The sequence below is a fragment of the Talpa occidentalis genome, unplaced genomic scaffold (assembly GCF_014898055.3).
Source record: "Talpa occidentalis isolate TD23 unplaced genomic scaffold, MPIMG_talOcc4v2.1 talOcc4.3, whole genome shotgun sequence".
In the NCBI taxonomy this organism is placed as follows: Eukaryota; Metazoa; Chordata; class Mammalia; order Eulipotyphla; family Talpidae; genus Talpa; species Talpa occidentalis.
Genome location: NW_023603184.1, coordinates 130,264,545 through 130,292,316, shown reverse-complemented (window position 1 = coordinate 130,292,316; position 27,772 = coordinate 130,264,545). Strand labels below are relative to the sequence as shown.

The window sequence follows — 27,772 nt, the reverse complement described above, 5'->3', positions numbered from 1 at the left end:
AGATTTAGACAATCTACATGGCACTGAACTAGATGTGAAACACAAAAATCCTGTTCATTTTATGAGAGACATCTATCTTGATGTTCTGAGGGCAGTGAAAATGTTCAGCTCTACTGAACTGCAACTGAGACATACTTGATCACCTGTATCATAAAACTTATACAAATTATTATGTCATACTAAGGTATCGATACACTAGAAGTATGGAAATATTCTCCTTTGCACTGAAATATACTGGTCTTTGAATGAGTAAAATATTCATCCCTCATAGACCAAGTAATGAGTTTTGCTCTAAAGACAGATACCACCAAGCTGATATCATAAAGACTTCATATTTTCAGAATTGATTCTCAAATTCATGTCATGACATATCATGCAGAAATATACTGATTACTTATCAGTGTTCAGAAAACTGGAGCAAAATAATGTTAAGTTCTGCCTCTCATAAAAGAAAGATAATAGTCATCTATTTTGAGTGAATAAATCATCAAACAATCACAGTATTATTTATAAATATTCCCATAAACAGTTTTTAAAATCTCTAAAATATTTCCCATGTGCTAGTCTTTCCTAATTGAAAAGGCTTATATTGACAGTAGGTGACAACTCCATTCTTTTTGAAGGTATCTCATTATCAAACATCCTCATGAAAACCTTTATTTTTTTTTTCCCTAGTGGTAATATGTGACTAGGGACATTTTCTCTTATATGGAAGAAACAAAATCCTCTAGATTTTCCAAATTGATACTTGTGGCACAATAATCCTTTTTTACTCAATGATTTTTTTAATCGAAATAATATTGCATTATAACATCACACTGTCCTGTAAATGCAAGATGAGCTATGTATTGAGTTGTAAGGGGAACTAATCCAGGCATTCTAACCTTATGTTTAAAGGAGACTACAGGACTCCAGAAATTGCCTGGGTGTATAACAGTTTTTAAAAAGTAATTGAATAGGGCCTTCCTGGTGGTGCAGGGTTTAAAGTCTCAGCACTATCTAGCTATCCCCATGAGTTAGATCCTGGCCAGGGAGCTAACCCACATGATACAGCAGACCTCTCCTATCTTGCCCGTTACTCCCCTTAGAAATGTATTTTAGTAGATCTGCCTGTTCTGCTCCCCATTCTGTCTCCAGTGAATCCTCTCACCCCCTCCACTACCACCTATACCCCAGTTCTTATATGCATAAATAAAAATAAATCTTTTAAAAAAGCAATTGCATAGTATATATTCAGTATAAACTTATGAATTTGTCATTTTACATGTAAGGTTATCATCCAGGTTCTTATCAGTTCTACAGACAATGAGTTTATGGTCTAAGTAAACTACTCTGTTACAATGAAAAGGATTGAGTTCTACATGACCTCATTAAAAAAAAAAAACTAACATACTAACCATGAAATATTGATATGTGGTACTTATATTGTCCCATGGAGATTAGAGCTCATTTTGGCCTGTGAAGAATCTAAAGTTGCTTTAGTTCAACTCTGTTCTGAAGGACCCCTAGGAAGTTTGGGCAGTTTGGGGTTATCTTCGGTAAGTCTTTACTAGGTTCTGTGATTGCTAGATAATCCTCAAGCTCTCCTATTGATAAGACTTAACTCCATGAATCATTGTGGATATTGTAGACCTCTGTGAACTGAAGGACTCTTTGGGGACAGCTTTCACCAATATAAAAGGTTGATGTCAAAATTTTGTGTCTTGTCAAAAGCTCAGTCAAAGAGATTTGATAAGGGCTGAGATTTGAAAGGGCAAAATGATAAAAAAAAAAAATTGAAAAAAATCCTTGGTATGAAAGTAGAAAGGAAGGCAATAATTTCTCTTTGATTCCATCCATACTTTGATATTAGTTTATTGGCATTTCATTACTACAATGGACAAAGCTGGGCTGGAATCACCTAATTAAGGACAATCGTTAAAATATAATGAGGGGGTTTCTTTCAAACCATGAGGGGAAGTCAAGAGGAAGAGGCCTCACTTTCTTCATCAGAGGATACCAATTCCATAATCACATTGGACTTTTATACTCCATAAAAGGCAGTGATAAACATATATACAAGTTTGTATGGGATAGAACAAACATATGTACAAAATGGTGTTGGAAAGGATATGTACAGGAAACTCTGTGTCTATTCTTCTATGATGGAACTCAATCATAATTTTAATAAGTAAGTACAGTATAGCAACCACTCACAGCTCTAACAAACTTAATCTTTTTTTTTAAAGATCTATTTATTTATTTATTTATTTATTTATATAAGCACTGGGTATAGTCAGAAGCATGGGAGGGTGAGAGAATTCACCAGAGCCAGAGTGGGAGCAGAACAGGCAGACTGACGAAATACACTGCTGAGGGGAGCAGTGGGTGCAGCAGGAGAGGTCTGTCGCGCCATGTGGGACCCTCACCGGTGGCCGGGGATTGAACTGGCACTGCAGAGGCTGTGGGCAGCTTCGCAGCCCAGCTCTCAACCGCTGTGCCACCAGGGGAGGCCCCAATCTTAATCTTTTAATATTTCCAATTCATGTTATTTACTATAATTACTCCGATTAACTATTTCAATATTTTAGTGATTTAAGAAACATTTCATGTTCAATTCTATTTGGTTTAAAAATTTTTTTTTTAAATCTCCAAGAGCAATAACAAAACAAAAACAGACCAAACCTCCTTTGGGACCTTTAATTTTCCACAACTATATTTTTTCAGAGCGGCCTAATACTCCACTTTGTATGATAAACAGTAAGAAACAGAAACTACAAAATAATGGATGTTCTGTGTTGCCTGTGTCTCTGCCCCTTTCTACACAGACTTCTCTTTCTGGTTGCCCTTGTTTGTGTGGCTTTCTGTGCATGTTTTGCTTCCATGCACAGGGAATAGGAGAGACAGTGGGGAGTGGGGAGACATGGGAAGGTGGTAAGAATATGAAAGAAAGTGTAATATTAAGTGCTCCTAAAACAGAGGTTCTTACAAGCAGGGGTTCTTGTAGTAAAGGGAGTCTCCTTACTGTCATCTAAAAAGTCTTCCTCCTCATCCTCCTTTCTCAGTCTCCTCTTGGTCTCCTCATCATAAATCAGACCCAGAAGGTTGGCTGGGCTCTCACTTTCTCCGTGACACAACTCATTCAATCGGACCCCGATTGCCTACCATATGAAGAAAAAGAAACAACACAAAATATGTCAGACTGTACAATATGCTCTCATGTTATAGTGGACATAAGCAAACCATTAATGGGAATTATCTCTGAAAGCTTCTTCTGTTCACCATAGGGCTGTAACTACTACATTCCTCAGTATGGGGGCCCAGAATTGGAAGGTATTGATGCTATCTCCAACGTCATTTAATATAAAGGCTTCTGAAAATTGGAATGATCCCTTTATCTTCTCATCCAACATTTTTTTCCCTGAAAATATTTCCATTTACTTCAAGGTCATTTTATAGGTCTCACTCCTCTAAGGAAGTACGCAGTATTTTTCTATAGAGAAATGTGTTGAAGTAAATACAAAGAAGTCACAGCTTCTCAGAGTGCTTCTGATTATGCTATTAAATGAGAGTGTCACTGTCAGGCTAACAGTTTCGGGGGTTGTACTATAAATTTATATCTGCCATGATATATGCACTTATTAGATTTTTTAATAGACTGTTTCTCCCTTCATGATACTCTATGAATTAGTTGGAAATACCACTATTATTTTGGTAGTGTACCCAACATCAACATTAGATGTTGGTTAGATGGTTTGGTTAGATGCCCATTAGTAGGAATAACATTCTAGATAGACTTCTTTCTTCCTATATAAAACTTTCTAAATATTTAGAAAAAAAATGTTAACTTCTGGGCATGCAAGAAATTAGAAATTAATTGCTGGGAATGAATATGTAAATATATTCCCAGGACTTTTTAAATAAAAATATAAGTCATTTGACTTATATCTGTATATCTGGAAACAAAGAAGTCTCCTTAAACTTGGTAATTAAAAACCAGAAAATAAAAACCAAATAAATGAGAAAGCAGTATAAAAAAGATATTGCACAATAATCATGTTTTAGTGGATAACCTGAGAAGTTTTCAGCAAACAGAACAGAACTTGAAAACAAAAGCACCACTTCAACAAAACCCTGATGCTACTATTTTGTAGATGATCTCTAAAGGAGAAGGTATGTAATTACAGGTCTGGAGAAGGGCCAACACATAATAGTGAGACTTAAGGGGGAAAAAAATCTACATTAATCTTTCCTGGATGTGGAGACAAAGCAATTTATTTTAAAATCTACAGCTCATAAAGCTTTAAGTGTTGCTCAAAAAATGGATTTGTCTAAGAAAATACTAGCTGTCTAAACAATTTAGAACTCTCTCTTCCAAGGCTAGAAAGATGCCTTATGTCTCGTCTCTTCATTCATCAAATATTTATTAAGTGAGGTAATTTACTATATATTAAATGAAACATAATATTAATTGTTCAAGTGCCTTTGTTTAATATCATAGGGTATGTTATAAGTCTTCCTTCCTACAGAAGACTCACCGGTTGGCAATTAGGAAAATGAGAGAGGTTGGAAGCTTTGACTAAGGTCACCCAGCAAGTTGTAGATTGGGATTAAAATACAGAATGTGTGACTAAGTCCTTTGCTCTTTCTGTCATGAGCTGTCTATTGTGGGGGTGGGGGAAGGTGGGTAACATACATACCAAGCCAAACCAAACATACCAAAATCAATATATTAATGAAGAAAAAGACTGAAAGCATTTTATTAGTTCAAAAGATGGAGAGATGAAATTTAGTACACAGAAGCACAGAAAGGCTCCTTTGCTGTACATTTTGGGAAAAGGTTAGGGTAGAGAGATTTAAAAGACTCATAGGGAAATGCATAGATGTGTTCAGAGACAGACAAACAGAAAGGCAAGAAAGGTCGGGGGACTAGATTTTACAGTTTTTGAAGCTGAACTTCATTTTGCATTCTGATGGATTAAAGGTAGCTTTTGAGTGGGGGAGAAGCCCGATCACTCATTCCACATGCATTGTGCTTCGTGCCTAAAAATGTACAGGCAAATCATGCAATTGCTTTTAAAATCCAATGTAATAACTCATTATTTAATACTTCTTAGGTATACAAATGATCGGGAAAATGCTCTGTAGAAACATTAGCTCATTTAACTGCATCTTCCATAATCTTGGTGAGGTTTGAATAAGGGTTGTGGATTGAAGGTGATGCCAGGCTAAGCAATTTGGGTTTTATCCCAAGAGAAAAGGAGAATCACTGAAGCATTAGAAAGTGGCTAAGAAACACAATTTGATTTGCATTTTAGCTTAATCACTCTGAGAGTAGTTTGGGGGATGAATTGGAGGGGTAAATCTGGAGGCTGGTAATGAAGTATAAATGTTCTGCTTTTAGATGGGCTAAGCCATAGGGAGATGGTTTTATTCGTAATGTGTAGGATGGGTCAGATGAGTGGAGGTTGTGGGGAGCAGACCAAATAGGAAAATGCTTTAGTCATCTGCATGACTAGTAATATAGATCTGACCTAAAGGGGCAATAGAGGCGTGGAAGAAGTAGAATCAACAGGGGAAGATTTGGAAAATGCTCAAAGGCTGTCATCTCAGATACTGGTGGTACCAAAAATAAGAATAGAACGTTCAGCAGAATTGGCTGATGGTGGTGTGTTTATGTGGGGGAAAGGGTTTTATTCTGGTCCAACTGCCTCCCAAGTGCAATTGGCAAAGCCAGCTTGTGACCTGAAAAGTGTACTGAAGAGATGATCAGGGCCAATGGCAGAGATGGAACTGTTGAAAACTAGTAACCAATGTAACCCTGGGGAAATTATATGGGAAGGAGTTATATGAGATCCTAAGAAGCCTTTTATTTATAGGGAGGAGGTGGCTGAGGACCAAGGAAGGAAACAGAGGACTGGGCACAGAGATCTGAGCAAAACTCAGAGCAAAATGGTATGGAAGCAAAGAAGAGCAAAGCAGGGATATAAGCAGGGTCCAGTACTACAAGGAAATCAGAGACAGTTGTTCTGAAGTATTTGGAAGTTCATCAGTGAAATCCTTCTTATAAATCTCTAACACTTAGCATTTAACTAATGTTTTTGACTTTTTGGTGGGATACCATTGGGATCAGAGGAGGCTTGTTGGTACCATGGAGCCCTCCTCAAATGAGGTAAGTAATAAAAGGCACTTGAAACATCCGTCTAGTTTGAAATACTTAACCAGTTTTATGCAAACCCACTTTTCCCTCAAACCCCCACAAATTGGAGAAAATATAAAAAGAAGATATATATTATGAAAGATATATACAAAAGAAAATAAATTAAGGTTATATAAACATATATACATGGAAAAAGAATATATATATTACAAAAGCTACATTACATACAAAAGAGCATAATCAAAGCCATATATATACTCCTTTTCAAAGGTTTCAGGCAACTATTAAGAAATTAAAAAAAAAGTAAGGTCACAGAAAGCGTAAATTAGAATAGAAAGTCAAAACAATGATGTGTTTAATAATTATTATAGCAGTAGTTCATATAGAGTCGATTCTGATAAATACATACCGTTACATGTAATAAATAATATAGCAATTAAAAGCAAAGTTTTGAAATCTAACTCAGGAGATAGAATCTTGGTTCCTATACTCACTAGGAACGAAAACTTGGGCAAGTTCCTTGACCCATACAAACTTCAGTTTTCCTAACCCCAGAGAAGGTCAACCTTTGCAGATTTATTGGGAAGTTTAAATGCATTGTTTGTTTTCCTCTAAAATGTTTTGTTTTGTGCCTGGTACATATAATAGATCCTCAACAAATGGCTATTCAAACAAACAAACAAACAAACAAACACAAACAAGAAACTTCTTCACTTCACTCAAGCACCCTCATTTTTATGGAAGAAAATCGAAGGCTCACGTCTCCCCACTGGTAGAAGAGCTTGGCAGCATTCCACTGCAGCTTCTGGTTCCGCTTGTTGCCCACGATGGGCGAGCGTCCCCTGGACAGGCCTTTCTTGGTGATGTTCACGTGATGCCCTTTCATCCATTCTGGCCAGTTGCCACGATTGCAGCGGTGAACAAAACGGGCACATTCCAGGAACAGCGCTGCTCTGGCCACCACAGGCGCTTCCTGAGTAGGGTTGTTAAGACAAGAAGAATGCGGGCTTTAATGAGCAATAAGTCAACCTTAAAGGGAATTACCATCTCCTCTTAGTTTATATCTGTCTCTGTGTTTTGATGGGGTTAGCCACATTTCCCAGGTGGTGTCAGCGAGGCTGGCACAGCCTGACAAATATGGAAAATGAATCAGCTAAGACAAAGGTGGGTATTGACCAGTTACACATATTAAGTAGCTTTCTGTGTTTAGTTTTTTTCCTTCTGAAGAATCTCAAGTAACTTCATGATTTTATCTTTACAGATTTATGAGTCAGCTGGGATTTACATGTGAGAGTAAAATGGCTATGAGTAAGAAGTATCAAAATATGAAGCTTTTTTAAACTTAGAATTTTAACATGATGCAAACAAATATTTAATTTCTTATTTTAACCCAGGATGCTAACGGCATGATTTTTTCAAATTTGTTATTCATGATTGGTTTTCTATGATACATTCAAGGGAGGTTAACTACTCTAGCGCATCTTGGCTAGTAAGAAAAGTAAGTGCGTGCTAGATTTTGTTGATGGAGTCTCTCCTTCCCCCTTCCCTGCAACCCCATTTTATCATGAATAGCAGATCAAATTCTGATTATATAGCTATAGTTTCAACTGGAAATGTTTGACATAGTGGAAATTAATTAAAAAAAAAAAGGGATAAAAGGGGAGAACTATGAAGTCACACACAGAAAGTTAACAGGTCAGAGAAATATATGCATCAATAATTAATATGTTTTGATTGGCCAATTTAAAAAATACACCACAATATTTGTCATCAATTAAGGTTGCCTAGAAACCATAGGTTACTTAGTAAACATAGGTTTTCAGATGGAAACATTTTTGTTCATTTCAAGCAATAGTATTCTTAACTTTTATAAATCATAATTCTTAATTATCATAACAACACTGTTATGTATAGATATCTTCATTTTACTGTTTTTTTAAAATGAGGTATAACTGCCCACTTTCATGAAGTAGGTAGGGGTGGACAAAGGGTTTAGTCTAGGTCTTGCTAACACCCATGTCTGCGGTAGTTCCTTTTTGATATCTACATTGTCTTAAGGTACACTCAAATAAATCTTAGTAAAAAATCTTTAGACTACATATAGGAAGTCACTATTTAAAAATACGATATTAATCTTATGCAATGTTATTTTCTAAAACACAATAAATGACAACACTATTTTCCCATTTAAAATCCATCAACCTCAACTGTAACACAAATAAAGATACCTCACTTTTATCATCTGGTTCGTCTCTCCTTGTATCCCCATCTCAAGTGTTCTGTGGTCTAATTATGCAAAGTTGGTTGAAGTCTCAAAATATGCTATATTATACTTTTCCATTGTTGTTTCCTTGACTTGCAGAATCTTTTCTGTCTGGCAAATTGCCACTTTGAAGATTGAGCTGAGTAGCTTCCTCTAAGGAGCCTGCCTTCAACCCTTCCCCATGCCTGCAGAGTTGGCTACTGCATTATTTGGAATATCATGGTATTTCAAACATGCTGGATGACTCAAGTAAGTTAGCCCATTAAGCATTTTATCACTGTTTACAATTAAATGAAGTCTTTAAGAATTCTAATAAGATATATATTTATGCAGGGACTTAATTTTACAAAGTCTATTATACTGCCCTAACATAAAAGTTAACCTATGTGAAAAGGCAAAATGCAAGATGAATGCTAATAGTGAGAATTGATCATTAATAAAATACAGACACTAATGATGAGAATATATTCTCAATTGCACTGGTACGCAGACTGGGTAGGAAGGAGGTCAGAGGCATAAAAAGACTTGGGAGTCAAGGGTCAAGCAACTTTCTGCACCAAACCTAACAATATTGTTGTGCCAGAACATTTAGACTAAATAGCTACACTCTTCTAGTATTACATATTTATTTCACTAAACATCTCAGGTAATGCTAATTGGTGTCTGGAAAAGACTAGAACATCTGCCTCTAAAAACAAATGACCGTCTGAGGGCAAGGTGAGTGATGCAAATTTATTCATAGCCTGTCACACTTTGACACATTCCTAGTATGAAGCAATTCACTGCTTAATGACAAGAGGACAGAAAGAACACTGCTGAGATAGCATTACTATGGACCTTGGCTCCTTTAGGTTGAACATGGATAAAACTTAACCCAGACACATGGGATAGAGGATCTTTTTATTGCCCCAAACTATTAGCTGGCACCCAGAGGGTTAGAAATCAATGAGTAAAAATTCAAATTGTGCAGTGTGAGCTTTCCTATGTAAATTGGTTTGCCTTCTTCGGAAAAATAGCTTTGGTTGCTTAGGAAGTTCAAGGTGTTTGAATAAAAAGCAACTTCAATTCTCTGTTCTCAAATCATCTTATGATAAAGCTCAGGTAGTGTCAGTTATTGACCCAAGGAAATTCTAATCTAAGTTTGAAAATGGAACTGAGATCAATATTAAAATAATTCTCATAAACTATAGAGCACAACATTAAAGAGGAAGTTTCTGGTTGTTATCAGATGGATTTGATTCATGTAAATTGCTAAACTCAGTAACATTTGGAAATATCACTGTCTGCGTTAAGAGATGATAACACAGAGTAATTCAAATATTGCCCTTTTATGATAATCTTCATGAAACTTGTGGATGAATGCAGGCTTGGGGTTCACAGTCAAGATGGCAATGAATAATACCAATTTCTGGGGTATGGTAGCATGCCTACTTCTATACAATTGAGGGAGCTGTTGAGATACAATGCTAAAGACTGTGATGTACAATCCTGTACTGAAACAACTACTCACTTCACAATGTGTGTGAAAGGGCACTCACCGCATTTTAGTGTGAGTATGGTTGTGGGGAATTATAATCCTGATGTAATTTCCTTTCAAAGTGTAGTTTAGAAAGCACTGGTTTTAGGAGCAAGGTTATGAAATACCTTGGACAAGGGATTCTTCTTGGAGATAAAGGAAAGTCAACTTTCCCTCTTTAGATGGAGCTTACCTCATATGGCTCAGTGCAATCTGAAGCAGCAGCAAAAAATGGAGGCATGACAGAATGAATAGGAATGGATTCACATCACAGAGAAAAACAGCACAAATGGAGAAAAATGAATCGGAAGAATGCTGCATGGCTGAAAAGAACCACAGAGGATCAAGCATAGTTAAAAGTGAGCATCTAACAAAATCTGACAGCATTGGCATACCAAGGATTATTTTGCTGGTGGTCCTGAAAGAAAAATAGGCAGATATAATTTTTTCTTTCTTATTAACATGACTGTCATATCACCTTTTCATGTTCTATAATGCCAAAGAATACCTTCTAGCTCATTATATCAAAACGTCTCAGTTCCTAGACAAGAATCAATTTTAACTGGGGAAAAAATATATATTAGGTTGAACCATAAGGCATTTCCAAGTTTGAAGATCAAAAATTGTTGAATATTAACAATTTCCTATGGTTTGACTTTATAGAAGATGTTTCTGCAGTGGCTACAGAGTTGTCTAGTTAAAAATTACAAAATTACAAATCATCGAGACTCTCTCTCTTGACTTTTGCCATGTTTCTTCTGCATTTTGTAAGATTGTTATCTATATTGAATGTTTCCTTATGAAAGTGAAGGAGAGAATTAGAATACAAATTCAGACAGCCATGCTGTACTTTGCCGGGGGACCTAGAAAATATTGTTACCAATAAGCAATGGTTAATTGAAGGTTATAATTGCAATACATTCCTTTCCCTGAAGGACTATATCTCAACTTATAATTAAGAAAAACCCTGACTGATTCTGAAAACTCATATAACCACACTACACAGGAACGGTTTTTAAACTGAATATTTTATGTTGACCTCTGGGGAATTACATAATTTTTCTATTGCCTTAGAAAAAATATAAAGCTCTTGCTGTTGCAGGATACCTATTTATTTAAAACCAACAGGAATAAGCAGTTACTGTGGGGTCTTACTGTGCATTGGAACCTAGTTTGCTAGAGGGCATGTGCTTATGAGTCAGTATTTATTACTTAGCCTGTACTGAATTTTCTAACTGACATCATTAAGTAACTGACAAGCTGCCTCCTTCCCTCTGCCCATTTCTACAGCAGCTGTGGGCAAAGGAAATGATTCAGTTGCCAGGCTACAGTCAGGCATTATTGTTTAGTACACGGTCTGGATGGCTAGTCATTTTAACACTTACTCAGATCATAATATTTTGGGTATTTTAAAAACCAAACGAAGAGAGCTGTTTCTGACATTCCAATGGATTATGTGTAAAAATGAATACCTTTTGGTTTAGACACCTAAAAATGCTGGAAAAATACCCCCAAAGTACTTCATTTTGATTTTGTTTTTATTTCTAACATGAGGTAACAGAGCATTGAGAGTAGAAATTACAAGGAAGGGCAATTCTGAGGAGGAAGTAGTGTGGGAATATTTGCCCTGGGGATCCTACTGACTAGGCAGAGACCAAAGCATTGATTTTGAATAGACCCCAAGTTAAATGTTTGGGCTCAAGCAGATGGACGGTGAGTGGTACATGGGACCTTCTTCAATAGATGATTAAGAAAAAGATAGGCCCCCATGGTGTAGTTTTGCCTGAGTAGGCTAGGCATTGAGTAGAACAAGAAAAGAATGTATCTTTGAGAATTCCTAATCAAAATTTCACTTTTTTCATATATGTATGGAGTAGAATTGGCACCACTTCCACATTCCTTGCCTTCTACCCTCAATAATTCTAGAAACAATCTTAAGTTGGTAATGTTTCCACGTGTCTAAGAAATGGAAATTTCTTTTGAAAGAATACTTTAAACTATTGAACATTTAAACATGAGCATGCATGAATCATTTGGGAATATAGACGAAGTAGATTCTTTGCCTGACCCTGAGATTCGGACTCAGTTGCTCTGTTCCAGGACCTGAAAATGTACATTTTTAACATGCTTATAGGGGGTGCTGATATCGCTGGGCCATTGAATAACAATGCTCTTAACCCAGGTCTTAAAGAATTCCCACAGGTAAAATTCCAAGAAATATGTTCACATTAAAAATACATAGAAAATCTGTATCCACTATGGGCAAGGACCAGCAAAAACAACAAAAGGCAGAATTAAATTGAAAACAATTACAGTTATTGCAATCACAGGGTATCAAATACATTTGAAAATTAATGTGGGTATATGGGTGTTGAAAGTATCACTAGGGAATTAGACTATCAAGTTGGCAAGGCAATTTTAAAGCAGTTCAGTAGAACTTTTCTAATTAAAAATTATTGCATTTGATGCAAATGGCCAACAGGCATATGAAAAAATGTTCAACATCACTTGTAATCAGGAAAATGCAAATCAAAACTACCATGAGATACCATCTTACACCAGTGAGAATGGCACATATTAAAAAAACTAGCAATAACAAATATTGCCGAGGATGTGGAGAAAAAGGAACTCTCCTGCACTGCTGGTGGGAGTGAAAACTGGTCCAACCACTATGGAAAGCTGTGTGGAGATTACTTAACCTACTAAAGATAGAGCTTCCATATGATCCAGCAATTCCACTTCTAGGTATTTACCCAAAGGGCACAGAAACATTAATTCCAAAGGGCACCTGCACCCCTATGTTTATAGCAGCACTATTTACAATAGCTAAGCTTTGGAAATAACCCAAATGCCCAAAAATAGATGACTGGATCAAGAAGATGTGGTACATATACACAATGGAATATTACTCAGCAATCAAAAAAGATAAACTCGTGCAATTTGCAGCAACATGGATGGAGCTGGAAGGAATCATGCTCAGCGAAATAAGCCAGAAAGAAAAAGAAAAATACCAGATGGTCTCACTCATAGCAGGAATCTAGAAAACCTAAATAAGGGACAGGAAAAAGAATAACTATAAGAAAGAAAAAAATCAAAATCCACAAGCAACTATAAACCAGGACACACTATGGGGGGGGGGAACAGAGAAAGGAGGGATTGGGGCCAAAATAAGGGGGGGGTGCAACTGTATAGGAAATATAAAAATAAAAATTATTGCATTTGAAATTTAAAATTTAATGAATGGAAGAAAACACAGATTAGATTAGCTTCTTCTAATTTCAGCACTATTGGTATTTTGGTCCAGATAATTCCTTATGAGAGGGATGGACTGTGAATTACAGAATTACCAGCATCTTTGGTATCTACCACCAGACTTCAGCAGTAATCCCAAGGTTGTGACAACCAGCAATTCACTCAGACATAGCCTAACGTCCTCTGGTAGGCAAAATTACCCCTCATTAAGATCATGTGATTAGACAGTTGGAAAGGAAAATTGAGATAGAAAAAGTACCTCAGAAAATTTCCCAGGATGTAGCACAGAAATAGAAAAGGAAATAAAAAAATAAGACTATTAAAAACTGAGAACTATCACATCTTTTCAATTTCTAGAAGGAAAGGTAAGAGAGTATGCATAAAACATACTATTTGAAGGCCCAGTAAGTTCAGAATTTTCCAGAATAGATGAAATATGGCAATTACATGATTCAGGGACATATAAACCCCTCATGAGAAATATTTTAGTAAAACTGCAAAATATCACCATTAAGAGAAGATATTAAAAACAACCAGGGGTGGGGTAGGGGTGGAGTAACAGGTTGCCTATAAAGGAATGTCAGCAAAGTCAGAAAAGACAGGGTTAATATCTTTGAAAAATAAAAAGAAAATGTTAGTCTATAGTTATAATTCCAGCAAAAATTGTCTTTCAAAATGAGACTAAAATAAAAAATTTTCAAGTAATCTGTAGCTAAGAGAAATACTCTCAATTGAAAATCAATAAAAAAAACTTTTGAGAGCCTCCCCGGTGATGTCGTGGTTGAGCGCTGGGTTGCGAAGCTGCCCGCCGCCTCTGTGGCCCCGGTTCGATCCCCGGCTGGGCTGCTCCCCGGCCACCGGAGGAGGGTCCCACATGGTGCACAGACCTCTCCTGCCGCCCGCTGCTCCCCTCAGCAGTGTACTTCGGTCCTTCTGCCTGCTCTGCTCCCCGCTCTGGCTCTGGTGAATTCTCTCACCCTCCCACGCTTCTTACTGTACCCAGTGCATGTATAAACAAAACAAACAAACAAACAAATAAATAAAACATGCCTCTATTAAAAAAAAAACCATTTAAAAAAAAACTTTTGAATGATTTCCTTCAGCAGGATATAGATCTTAGAAGGAACATGTGAGTTGTAAGGAGAAATGGTGAACAAACAATAAGCTAATATTTTGGGTAAATTTAAAAATTGTTTTCTAAAAATCAATTAAAGTATCTAAAGCAGGCAAAAAATAGTTAACAATCTGCGTATTGGCAAGAACACAAAGCAACAGGGGCTTTTATTACATGCTAGTGACTGTGCAATAGTTACAACTACTTTAAATATGCTTTGAAGTGATGTGGTAAAATTATTACCCAATTTCATTCCTAGGTCTACTTACTAAACTATTGCACATCAAAGCCCGTATGAAGTATATTCATGGAGGTATTATTCAAAATACCCAAAATTTTGAAAAAGCAAAAATATCCATTGAACAATATAGATACATTGTTGTGGAATATCCAAGCAAACAAATGCTGCTCCTCTGTGAAATGTAACCTATTCATGCTAAATGGATTAACAAGAATGAACTCAAACTTAATGTTCAAGAAGAAAAGGATAATTGCCTTCACTTAAATGAATTTCAAAAGTAGGCAAAACAGCAAAGCGAGGCCATATATTCCCAAGGAAAGCCTATGTGTTGCAATATAGAAAGCACAGAAAAGATAACCCCAAATTCAGGGAACAGAGTTCTCGGTAGGGAGGGAAGTGTCACTGGGAATACGGGGGACTTGAAGTGGACATGGTCTATTCTTTAAGATGGGTGGTGTCTATGTGACATTTAAATAGTTTCTTTAAATCCTACTTCTTATGATACACATTTTTATGCCTCTTCTAATCATTAGGATCTTCCCCCAAAATTCAGTAATCCTGGATGACTAGCATTAGAGGATAATTTGAGGATTTACTGAATAATTTCAACTTTTCTTATGGCTCAAAAGGAAACATATTATTTTGCTTTAATAGTTCCTCTCATACATAAATCCTATTTCTTAAAAGAAACTGATTTGCACTGATCATCAGATAGTCTTGCACTGATCATCAGATAGTCTTAAGTCTCAGTGTGAATTTGATTTGGTGCAATGAAGCCCAAAGTGTGACTATACTGATGTATAACCAGATGTCCCATTTTCCTCAGGAGAGTTCCAGCTTCTGTTGTTTTCCTGACATAAATAATGACAGCATCCCCTATCACTCTCAAGCATCTTAGTTTGCATAAAATTTATATATTCAATCTTAAGTTATCTGTTTATGTGGCTAAAAAATTTACCATAAATTAAGTATTTTCCAGCCACAGGCTAGGGAGAATTCTGAAATTCCATTATCTTTGTTATATTTATAGAATTGTTCCTAAAACAAACTGACATCATTAGTGTTATTCAAGCTAATGTATTACCAATAAATTAGAAATCACTATGTCTTATATGTTATATATTCAACTGGATAAAACAGGGCAGAATATTTCAATTGAAAAGTTGAAGTGCTGTCTGAAGTGTTCAATTTTTCTTTCCACTTTTGAGCTTATAAGTTATGTAAATATAGAGATGAAATGACTTTTTTCTAACACACGTCTTTTTAAAAACTCCTCACAGTTGCACCTATTAAATTTATACTAACAAGAAAGATTTTGAGGAATAACTGTGCTGTACATAAAATTGCACCAATTATCCCTTAGCATTCATAGCAATAAAGCCAAGAAAATTGTTTTAAAAAAACCAAAATCTTTAGAACATTAGGTTTTTGAACTTTGAAATTTCTAGTATTTCCTACATTTAACAAAAGTTTTCAATTCTGAAGGAAATTGCAAACTTGAAAATAATCACATTTAAATATATGATTAAGGCAACAAAACAATGAAAACTGTTCTAAAATTAAAACACATACCAGTAAAGCTAAAATTGCATTTAAGCTGCACTTAAAAATATTAATACATGCAACATCCAAGAAACCAAACAATAGAAGAGAGAGGGGAAAAGTTTTGTACTGGAGTATGGTGATAAACTAAGCACATGCATTTTCTCTTCACCCCAAATCATAGCTATTGCAATAGAAGTATATATAGCTATGCCTATAGCTATACCTATATGTCTATTTGTATCCATATCTATATCCATAGCTTAGCTGAATCTCATCTCACTTGTCTACCTACCTATCATCAATGTATCCATCTATATCATCCATGTCTACCTCTACATCTGTATATTTCTATATTCACATTTATATAATATCTGCTTTTCACATATATATGTGTATGACTAAAACCAAAAATGCATTGGAAAAATATTTAAAAAGTGAAGCATTTTGAATTATGGGAAGCGGGTGGCATTGGATATTAAGTAAAACCAAATGCAGAGGAAAGAAAACTTAAAGATACATTTAGCAGAAGACATTTGTGAAAGTTGAGGAACTCCTGATCCAGATCTTGGGTAGGAGCAAGTACAGCTGTTGCACATGTCCACCTGAATGCAGCTTTGCTGCATGCACAAAGGACTTGCAGCTCACTTCCCTCCTCTTGGTCCATTTGTCAGAATTCATTAACAACTTTAGCAACTTCATTTTCCCATATCTGAGAAAGTGAATCTAAGTGCCCCTCTTTGGGGTCCATTTTCTTGCTTGATCATCTCTTCTCATATCAACAAGTAAAACAATGAATGTGATGATACTTTATAAACTGTCAAGTATAATGAAAACATTGCTGTTGTCATCCTTGACCACCACCACTGCTGCCTTCACCTCCACAACCACCATCATCACCACTATTATCTCCACCACTACCACCACCATTATCACCATTATCACCAACCACCACCACCAACCATCTCTTTTATTCAACCAACAAAGTGTACCCTGTATATCTTTCTTTGATAATGGAGAGTCTGGGCTCCTTTCAGACTAGACTGACTCTGACCTCTGGAATGTGGTTACTTCACTGCTGGACATATCTGATGATCAGAAAATGCCTTTTTACTTTGAGGCTCAAAAGACACTGCTTATAATCATCAACCCCCCCTTTATTTTATTTCTTCGCATGAGATTTTATGATATTGAGAAGGTCAAGGATGGTCAGAGTAGATTCCACAGGAAAGAAGGAAAGGATAATTTAGTGGTGTGATAACTATCTGGCCATAGCCTGATGGGGAAGTAAAAAAAAAACCTAGTTTTCTGTGGGATTGAGCCCAACTTAATGGTAGTAGGCAAGCTAGTTTGACTCTCCCTGTTGACTTCACAGCTCTGTCCTTCATAAGGAGAGTTACAAAGCAGGTGAAGCTCTCCAATTAAACTTTCTGGTATCATCATTAACAGCTAGCACCATGGGTGGCACACAGGAAGCCCTCTAGCCCTATATTGGTTGAATTAATTATTATATGGTGTCCAGTAAGCCAACCTGACTCCTATTTTTAAATTTCATTACACTTATCACTTGATAAAGTTGATAAGTATATGTGTGTGTTTATATATAATTTTTATATATATATTTATTTATATATTATATAATGTTTTCCCTTCCCCATTATTATATCTGGTTCAGAATAATTTACAGTGGTAAAACTTATCCATCATGTTCCAAGACCCCCCAGTACATGTCTGAAATCAGGGATAGTACCAAATTATAATATATTTTCCTATACCAAATGTGATAACTTTTAATTTATAAATTGGGCACAGTAAGAGGTTAACAACAATAACAAATAATAAAATAGGGCAATATACTGTAAGATAATTTATGTGAATGTCATTTCTCTCAAAACAACTCATTATATGCCATATTTTTGTATCACAACTGACCCTGGGTAACTGAAACCACAGATGAGGGGGACCACTGTACTCAGGGTAGAGCCAAGGACTTACTCTCTCCCCATGATTTCTCTCTCACTATCATTATTTCCACAACATCTCTGTTCCCTAATCAAACTCTGCTGCTTCCACCATTGACAACACCATGTATCAGTGTCTGATATCTTACACTCAGTCCATTTGAATCATTGCAAATCTGGTAGTGATAAAATAGAAATTTATGGATATTTTAACAAGCATTTATTTTGGAGTAGCTCATGATGCAATTAAGAAGAACCTTGTGTGACTCAAAGGAGTGACAGGTTAGTTATTAGTCTCCCAATTAGAAAACATGGGTCGGCGCCTTGCCTTGTCAACCTCTCTTGCTTTAGAAACACATCTCATTCTTCTCAGATTGTATAATTGCTATGAACCTTGGCTCTCCTGGATTCCTGTGACTCTATACAGTTACTGTTGTATATATCAATACATATTAAATATTTTGGAATTTAAAAAAATTGCAAGGACCATTTGCAAATATCTAAAATGAGAAACTAACTGGAAAATCTTACATAAGGATAAGTCATCTTTGGGGTTGTTTTCATGGATTTACATTTCAGGTCTAAGTGAGGCCATATACCTTGCTGGTCACTAAAAAATATCCTGACAGCAAAGTCTGCCAAATCACAGAAAACTTTTCAGATTTTATATTATAAAGTTTGGGTGATTTTCCAAGGTAAAAAATAAGGGACCAGTAGTCACTTAGAATGTTGTAAACCCTAGGAAAATTATCATTTACAGACTTATTAAATTTTATTGTAATGTCTATTGTTGATTTTCTACTTTGAAAGTAACAATAAAAATTGTTATTTCTTGATATTTAGTTGGTATTTTTTACCCTGTATTTATACAGCATGTAAAAAATTTATTAAGCCAGAAAGCATAAACAGGAAATTGACAAACTGAATTCAAAATTCACATCGTTCATCCAATGAAAAAAACTTTCTGAAAAAGATCCATTTTATACTCCTTAATTCCTTACATGTGTACAATTCCATGTCATGGCCATGACGCTGCTGTGCCATTAATTTCAACTGATCTTTGCTTCATATTTTTCCTTCAATTCATAAATAACCAAGACTCAGAAAGTTTGAAGGATTAATACATGACTGACAGAGACTGATAACATTGTACCAATGGCCTAGTTATTATAAATGAGCTGATGTTGTATTTCAGGCACTCAGCTAGGGACTTCCCATCTAATATCTCATTTAATCCTGACACTAATCCTAGGAGGGAACTACAATGTGATTATTTTTACTCTCTTTTTTTAGAAGCTTACGGAGTAAATATTAGATCTTTTTAACCCAGTCAGTCTGAGTCCAGAGCCCTCACACACTTTCAATCAGGATGGTATACATTTTATTTCCTAGAGCATATTGATAAGATATATTCCCCTTTCTTTTCTCTTCTCATCTCACTGCCTTTATTTCTCCTTTAGCCAGTAGTGCTAAGAAACAAAACAAACCATAATCCCACCATTTGAGTTAGGATTAGGGATTCATGCTTTCCCCCATTAACAGTATTCATGGGTACAGGGAACAGGGTAGGCAACTTCTTCCAACTTACAAGATCCAGTGCAGCTGCCAGGATCGATGCATCAGGAATTGTCCCTGGTTCACAGCAGTTTAACAGAAATTGAAAACGTTTCATGCCTTGTCGGATTGCCCCAAGATTCACTACATTTTTGCTTTTTCCACCTTCTTGATTGGAAGACAGATGGTCATCGAAACTGTGGCAACCTGTAGCGAATTTTTGGTAGTGGAAGCATGAGGGAAAGAGAGAGTATAAATGGATCATAGATTTACATAGAGCTTCCAAGTTATAACAATGCATTTTCTGTAATGTTAGCCTGTGCACTTTTGCTCCAACTCCACCTCCCCCCCACTCTATACTAATGTTGAGTTAGACACACCTATAACACGTGGTATGCGTATTTAAATAAAGGGTCTGATCATTTTGTTTCCTGTCGCCTCTCTAGTACTGATAAGAGCTCTTTTTGTATTTAAAGTGATTCTTCCTGTAATCAACAAGTAAATTCTGTTCCTATAGATTATGTAATCACTGTATAATTTCAGATCTGTTACATAAATTGTTATCAAGGACAATATCCTGATATCTCAGTTACAGTGCATAGAATCACTGACTATTAGAGTTATAAAAGGTTGGTCATTTACTTCCGATATTTCCAAACCTAGATGTGCGTGAGAATTATATGGGAAGCTATTGAATCTTATTCAGATCTTCAGAGCCAGAATCTCTGAAGGTGAAGTGTAAGAAGCTGTGCCTTGTACAGTCTTATAGCTGGTACTAATGTAGTCAGCCTGACCTGGCACTGTGGCCAGAGTTTTAGAAACCACTGATTCTTACCCGGCTATTTTTCCATAGCTTAGTTGACTACAAATGATAATCAGACTGGAGTTTATTAAACAGAATGTCAGGTCCCATCATTAGAGATTTTGATTATATAGGTCTGGGTGTTGAGGTTGACTATGTATATTTTTAATGAACACTCCATGTGATTTTGATGCAGAAAGTCTAGGGGCCACACATTAGGGAAGAATAATACAATGTATTATTTATTATTTATTATTTATTTGATCCCAAATATTTCATGACTTCTTTATAGTTTCTAGTATACATTTTTTCATTTTTCTTATGTAAGGTTATATAATATTGAATGTAGTTTTAAAAACTACCCCCAAGCCCTTTCACATGGTTCTGAGATGTACCTTAACACCTAAGAATATGTTCCTGATTTAGAGCCTGACTTAGTTTGTGCTGATACCATTTACTTGTGACGTTATCAACTTCTGTTTCTCATTGAGAAGTCAATGATCTGATTTCTAGAAATGGCGTTCTTACCTCTTCTGTGAAGAATGCCTTCATCCCTCCTACCCACTGTCATACTTTCCAACCTGCTGCTCAGCACAAAGGTGGCTCCATAGCCTTTTCTCCCACTGAAGTGCCCTTCACACAAGTGTGTCCCTATTGGTGGTCACAGGACATATAGTGACTAATTTGTCCCTATAAATACACACAAATGTTTACAACTTTGGACTAAAATTAAATCCAGAGTCAGAATTACCCTTTAATAATTTACACTAATGGTAAACAAATGGGTGTGTTTACAGTTCTCTGCCTGAGTATTCCATGAGTGTGTGTCACGCAGGGATGTCAGTTGTGATGTCAGAAAAACGTGGCTACCTGTCTTTTCAGGGATCACATCCTTTGGCAGTTAAAGCCAAGAGAAGAGATTCCTTTGGCCTTATCACTAAGTAAAAAATTGTTACATAAATAATAAAATGACATAAAAATAACTACCAATTCTAACTTACACATTTAAAAATGGCTCAGAATCACACTAAAGTATGTCGATGTGAAATGACATGATGTATGAAGCACATGTGGAAAAGGTTTTATTATTGCAAGTGGGTGATGGACACCTAGATCCATTGGATCATTCTCTTTACTCTTGGTTTGAAAATTTTCATTAGTATAAAATTGCTCAGAATATATATGGCTCACTATCAAAATATCCCATATTTCATTCCAAAAGGACATGTTTCCTTTTCTAATGCAAATATTCCATATTTCAAAATCCCATACTCAACATCTTCAGGGGTTTTTTTCTTTAGTTAGTACAGCATATTTTTTATCAATTGCTAAATGAAATAGCACAAGAAGAATCTGATGATAGGAAAAATTCAAAAGACAGAATCTCAGATGGCACAAAGAAGGCAGAGCTAAAAACTGCAGATGAGGAACATTTCCCCGACAACCTGTTTCAACAGCAATCTTTCAAAATACTGTGCTATTGACTCACCAGGCATTGTAGAAGCTACCAGAACAGGTACCTGCCTGTTATTTTCCTTATGTATGTGTCACTTTATTAACCATTTATAAACAGGCCTTTAAGAGTTAACACATATCAGAGGAAAGATAAGTTAAAAAATAATAACCTTAATCTTTTAAACTTAAATTTAAAATAAATTTCCACATAATAAGAGAATTCAGTGAAGCTATTATTACTATAATGGATATTTAAAAAAACATAAGGTATTAATTGCCTTACAACTATAAATCAGAGAGATACTATGGGGGAGGGAGAAGAGAGTAGAATCGAAACAAGAGTGGGAAGAGCACAACGGAAACGTGGTGATAGTTCAGAGGTGAATGGTGGTGGGAATTTTATGGGGACTATAACCAAGATGAAAATACATACATTGTACAAAAATGAAAAATGATGTAAAAATATATAAAATAATTAAATTTTTTTAAAAATTAAAAAAAATATTAATTGCCTTAAATTTGAAAATTAAATAACAAATAAGACAGGATGAATGCTTAACATACTATTTGTATTTAATCAATTTATTAATAACAGGTGCCATGATTTTATTAAAGGAAGAATTAATAGTAAATGTGTCACTATTTTTTCAATATTTATTTAACAAGAGGACTCATTCTAAAAGAAATGTGTCCAATATTACTAAAAGAAGTGCCATTTGGATACAACTTCAGAAACAATGTGGTTAAGAAGTGTAATAAAATATTAAAGAAAGAAATGATCAAAAACAATATTTCTCAACAAGAAGTATATCCTTTGATTGACAGAATGATTTATATTTACTACATTTAAGAGAGCAATAGAAATCTATGAGCCCAGGACATGAAAAGCTCATCCTGTAAGTAAAAGCTGCTTATAATGGAAAACTTCCATTGTGATAAAATAGTAATAGACAACAATATATGTTATCAAATTCTAAGAGAATCAAATTCTAAGAGAAATAATTATAGGAACCTCTGTAGTTGCAGGAAGAACACATCATATTGAAAAAAGCTACATTCCTCATTTTGATAGAGTTATAAACATATTGGTGATTATTTGGTCTAATGTCTCAAGTCTAATGCTATTATTATAATGAGTTGGGAAAGTGCTGATGGCCAGTAAATTAAGTGGCTGAAAAAGTGTAGTCACAAATTTGTTAATTAATAAAAGTCAGCTAGAAGTATCTAGAGGTATCTAGGAGTATCTAAAGATGTATTATATTTGTCATAGACTGTAAAAATACCAACAACTTGGACAAAAATAGGCAAATATGTATATCTCTGTCTATAGATCTTTACAGCACAATTGAGAAATAGGAAATATTTAGAATTTCTTCCTGGGCAAGTGACTTAAACATCTCCCCCAAACTAATGAAATTATATATTTTATTTGTTTTCAGACCAAGAATTACTTATGACTATATCAAAGTATACCATGATGTTCATTCACATGGAGGATAGTTAATCCAAAATGACAAAAGTTAATTCAAAATGCATACAAATGAACCCTATTATGTGAAAACAGATAAGGCAATCTTAGATTGTGTTCATACACTGCTATATCCCTAGAACTGAATAGTTACATGATTTACTCTACTGATCAAAGTTAAATGTTACATATTTCATTTCTTCTGAAGCTGTACATTTTGTAAAGCACATCATCAAAACAGAATGGAGAGTAAAATGGAATCAGGATAGTGATGAATCTAGAAACTTTTCCATGGAAATAAAACAAAAGGAATCAATGATGCTTAACCAGCAAAGGCTAGATCAAAAGAGATAATTAAAATGAAAAACAGGTAAAACTAGCGTTGTATTTATATGGGCAAGTGTGTGTGTGTTCTTGTTTGTGGTATGTGGCTACAGATGCCATAACTTGGACCTATGAATCAAAATTAAGGATAAGTATATTTTCAGGATATAAGGAAAGACTTTCTAACAATTAAAGCTGTCTAGTTCGGGAACAGATTGCTTTGTAAAGTAATCAACTCCCTCTCAGCAGAAGTGTTCAGAAGGTGGCTGGCCACCTGTCAGAGATTCAATGTGCAGAATTCCTTAAGTAGATAGTTGGGTGGATAAAAGGATGTTTGAAGGTTCTTGAGAACTTCAGATTCTAATAAAGAAAAGAACAGCCATAAAAGAGGTTGTTTCTTATTCTTTGTTAACCCAATGCCTACCAGGGAATGAGGAACTTAGGACTTCCATAATTGTCTGCTAAACTCAATCCATTACCAAAAGAAAAACTATACATAGTAGTACAGTACATAGATGGGAAAAAAATGAGTTATATAAATCAATGGAAATTGAAAATGGGCCACTTTATCTAAGCAGATTGTTGTTATTTGTGATAAAATTTGTATGTAATTCTCAGGCTGAATGACATTTACCAAGACGCTTGAAGAAACTCTCTTCTTCATCTCTTCCATTTTCCATTCCACTCCCTGGCCCACCTTCAGAAAGCTTCACTGCACTTGTAAATTTGACCTGAGGAAAAAAGGAAAGCAAGAAGATAACTAAATTAAAAGGCAACTTTTGTGTTTATACTAACATTTACCTTGAAAAATAAGTTATTTAATATATGAAGTTTAGTTCAGTCCTTCTGACATTGATATCTGGTTAGTAAGTCATTATAGTCTATTCCCATGTGTTCAAAATGACCTCACATACAACTATAATTTGCAGAAGGATCCTGGTCATAGACTGAAAGTGAAATACTCAGGCACTATGAACATAATTGAGATAGAGTTTAACTCTGTTAAAGTCCAAATTCAAATTCATGAACAAGCAACTCTATTGATCCTTTAAAATAGTACCACACAATTGAGAATCGGAATAAATAAGATTTCAAATCTCTACATTAATATAAAAAGTACACTAGAGTTAAAGTGCAAATAACATCTTTTTTCTATGAATTAAACTTGAACTTGCCCTTTTGCCTACCGTATTCAAAATTTTCAACAAAATGAGGAAGCTATATCACTCCCAGATTTGAATAGCTAGCCAACAGTTCAGTAAAAAGAATGTGAAGGAGGAATTACATCTTTTAAATATTTTATAATGTTGTTATAATCTTCTTACAATTGCAGAGCTTAACTTTAAAAACAGAAGAAAAATAGTTTTAATGAGATTCAAAAATGAACAATGTGGCCTCCCTGGTGACTCAGTGCCATCAAGTTATCACCAGCCACTGCAGCATGAGTTCGATCCCTGGCCAGGGAGCTACCCACATGGCACAGCAGACCTCTCCTGTCTCACCCACTGCTCCCCTCAGCAGTGTATTTCTGTAGATCTGCCTGTTCTCTCCCCTCTTTGTCTCTGGTAAATCCTCTCATCCCCACACCTCTGTTCTTGTATGCATAAATGAAAATAAATCTTAAAAAATAAAGGAAAAAATGTAAGCAGAAAACTTATAATTTTTACACATAAAAAATTATAACTTACAAATAATTTTTATGATAAAAATTATAGTGATCAGGCCATAAATTGTCCACAAGGAAGAATCTGGTAGGAAATGAACTTCACTGGGAATCATTTTTAAATTTCTTGATACTACAATATTTAAGTATTACAAGGAAGCACTATTCCTAAAGGTCTTCCTGAGTTAATCCTTTTCAGTAGAATGAGTCAGATGGTATGAAAAGTAGTGGAAGAAAGATAAATCGTGTGTGTGTTTGTGTAAAGGGAATTATTATAGAATTACTAATTCTTGGATCGGAGCTGGGCGCTCAAGAATTTCATATGTGTTTTAAAAGCTTCAAATAACTAGAAAATAAAAGCTATCACAGTGCTATATCTGTATTATAATTTCATATAATTTTTTGTCACATTTCTTTTCCTTTCCTCCTGTGATTCCTACCATGAAGACATTTTAGTTTCCATTGCTCGTTTCAGTTTCCTAAATTTGTTCGACTTGAAGAGTTTCTTCAACAATTCCCTTTTTTTGACCCCTCCAGGTGTTTAGCCTTGCTCAGTCCTAACGTTTTTTCTATCCATGACTCCAACATTCTTTTGCGTAAGTCATGTCCTGTTTACCTTGGAGCTCTGCCTGATAAAAGACAGGCGGTCCACGGAGCTGATGTCCAGGAGGTCCTCCACACCATCTGCCAGGCCAGAGAGGGAGGATCGTTTCAGCCAGTTTCCTATTTAATAATTAAAAAAAAAATTAGGCCATTATAGAAATTTGCTCCCAAATAGACTAAACAGAATTGTCAGCCTGCCCCCAGCAAGCAATGAAAGTTACATGGCTTGATGTCAATAGAAGTGAAAACAAATTGTTTTCTTTTTTTTTTTTTAAACAGAGGCATGTTTTTATTTATTTATTTGTTTGTTTGTTTTGTTTACACATGCACTGGGTACAGTCAGAAGCGCAGGAGGGTGAGAGAATTCACCAGGGCCAGAGCAGGGAGCAGAGCAGGCAGAAGGACCGAAACACACTGCTGAGGGGAGCAGCGGGCGGCAGGAGAGGTCTGCACGCCATGTGGGACCCTCCTCCTGTGGCCGGGGAGCAGCCGGGGATCGAACCGGCGCCGCAGAGGCTGCGGGCCGCTTCGCAACCCAGCGCTCAACCGCTGCGCCACTGGGGAGGCCCCCAAAACAAATTGTTTTCAATCTATATGCTTTGAGTCAAAATGTTCCGTGTTAAACTATAAAATTACAAGTGTTAGTAAGAACAGAAACAAAAGACCCTAGGCCTCTTTGGTGAATAAAACTATAATCCATTCAGTTCTTTTGACAACTTTCATATGTTTCAATAAGTCCTGTTGACTTTGCCGACTCAATATTTCTCAGATCCACTTCTTTCTGTCTGCGTGATCACCAGCCATTTCAAGCTACCATCACTTATATCCATTTGACTAGAAAACCTTCTACTGGTTTCCCTCACACACTGATGTTTCCTCCAATGTTTTCCACACAGTGATCTTTTATTTCCTTAAAAAAAATTTTAATTGAGCTAACATTGGTTTTCAACACTGTATATGATCTAGGGGAATAGGTTCCTACCTCCTCAGATGTATGTTACCATATCACAGCCACCACCAATGCACCAAGAGTCTTTTACCCTAGACCATTGGGTCTCCCTCCCTCTTGTTCCCTCCCCTACTAGCCTCCCCACTTCAGCAGCATTAATTCTGTAGTCATATTTCCAGAGTTTGTTTTGGCTTAGTTTTGTTGCTTGCTTTGTTTGTTTCTCTATATTCTTTTTTTTAAGATTTATTTATTTATGCATACAAGAACCAGGGTACAGGCTAGAAATGTGGAGGGGTGAGAAGATTCACCAGAGACAGAGTGGGGAACAGAACAGGCAGACTGACTGAAATATACTGCTGAAGGGAGCAGCGGGCGAGTCAGGAGAGATCTGCTGTGCCATGTGGGTAGCTCCCTGGCCAGGGATCGAACTTGTGCTGCAGAGGCTGTGGATAGCTTCATAGGTTGTGTCTTAACCCCTTGCGCCACCAGGGAGGACTGTTTCTCTACATTCTACAGATGAGTGAAATTATCTGGCATTTGTCTTTTTCCTTCTGATTTAGTTTAATTAGCATGATTCTCTCTAGTTCTTTCTATGCTATCACAAATGACAAGAGTTCATCTTATCGCTTTCTGGCCTTTTGGCTAAGATCAAGTGAAGAGTTCATCTTTTTTATAGTTGATTAGTATTCCATAGTGTACATAAAACACATCTTCTTAATCCATTCCTCTATTGTCAGGAACTTAGGAAGTTTCTATAAGCTGGGTATTGTAAATAGCTGTGCAATGAATACAGGAGTGCCTATATCCCTTTGAATTAATGTTTTTGCATTCTTTGGGTAGACAACTAGGCATGGAACTGCTGGTTCATATGGCATATCTATTTTTAATATTTAAGGGACTTTCACACTGTTTTGCATGAAAAAAAA

General features: G+C 35.8%; 1 protein-coding gene across 2 annotated transcripts in view; it reads right to left on the bottom strand.

The window, feature by feature from the left end:
- UNC80 (unc-80 homolog, NALCN channel complex subunit) overlaps positions 1-27,772 on the bottom strand; it is a 184,253-nt gene that overhangs the window by 97,378 nt on the left and 59,103 nt on the right. For both annotated transcript variants that reach the window (XM_037523962.2, XM_037523964.2), the window contains exons 20-24: positions 25,911-26,017; positions 24,266-24,362; positions 19,617-19,789; positions 6,900-7,112; positions 3,005-3,140 (exon numbers count right to left, since the gene is read on the bottom strand). In XM_037523962.2, coding sequence (XP_037379859.1) covers positions 3,005-3,140; positions 6,900-7,112; positions 19,617-19,789; positions 24,266-24,362; positions 25,911-26,017 — 726 coding nt within the window. The remainder of the gene's footprint in view (positions 1-3,004; positions 3,141-6,899; positions 7,113-19,616; positions 19,790-24,265; positions 24,363-25,910; positions 26,018-27,772) is intronic.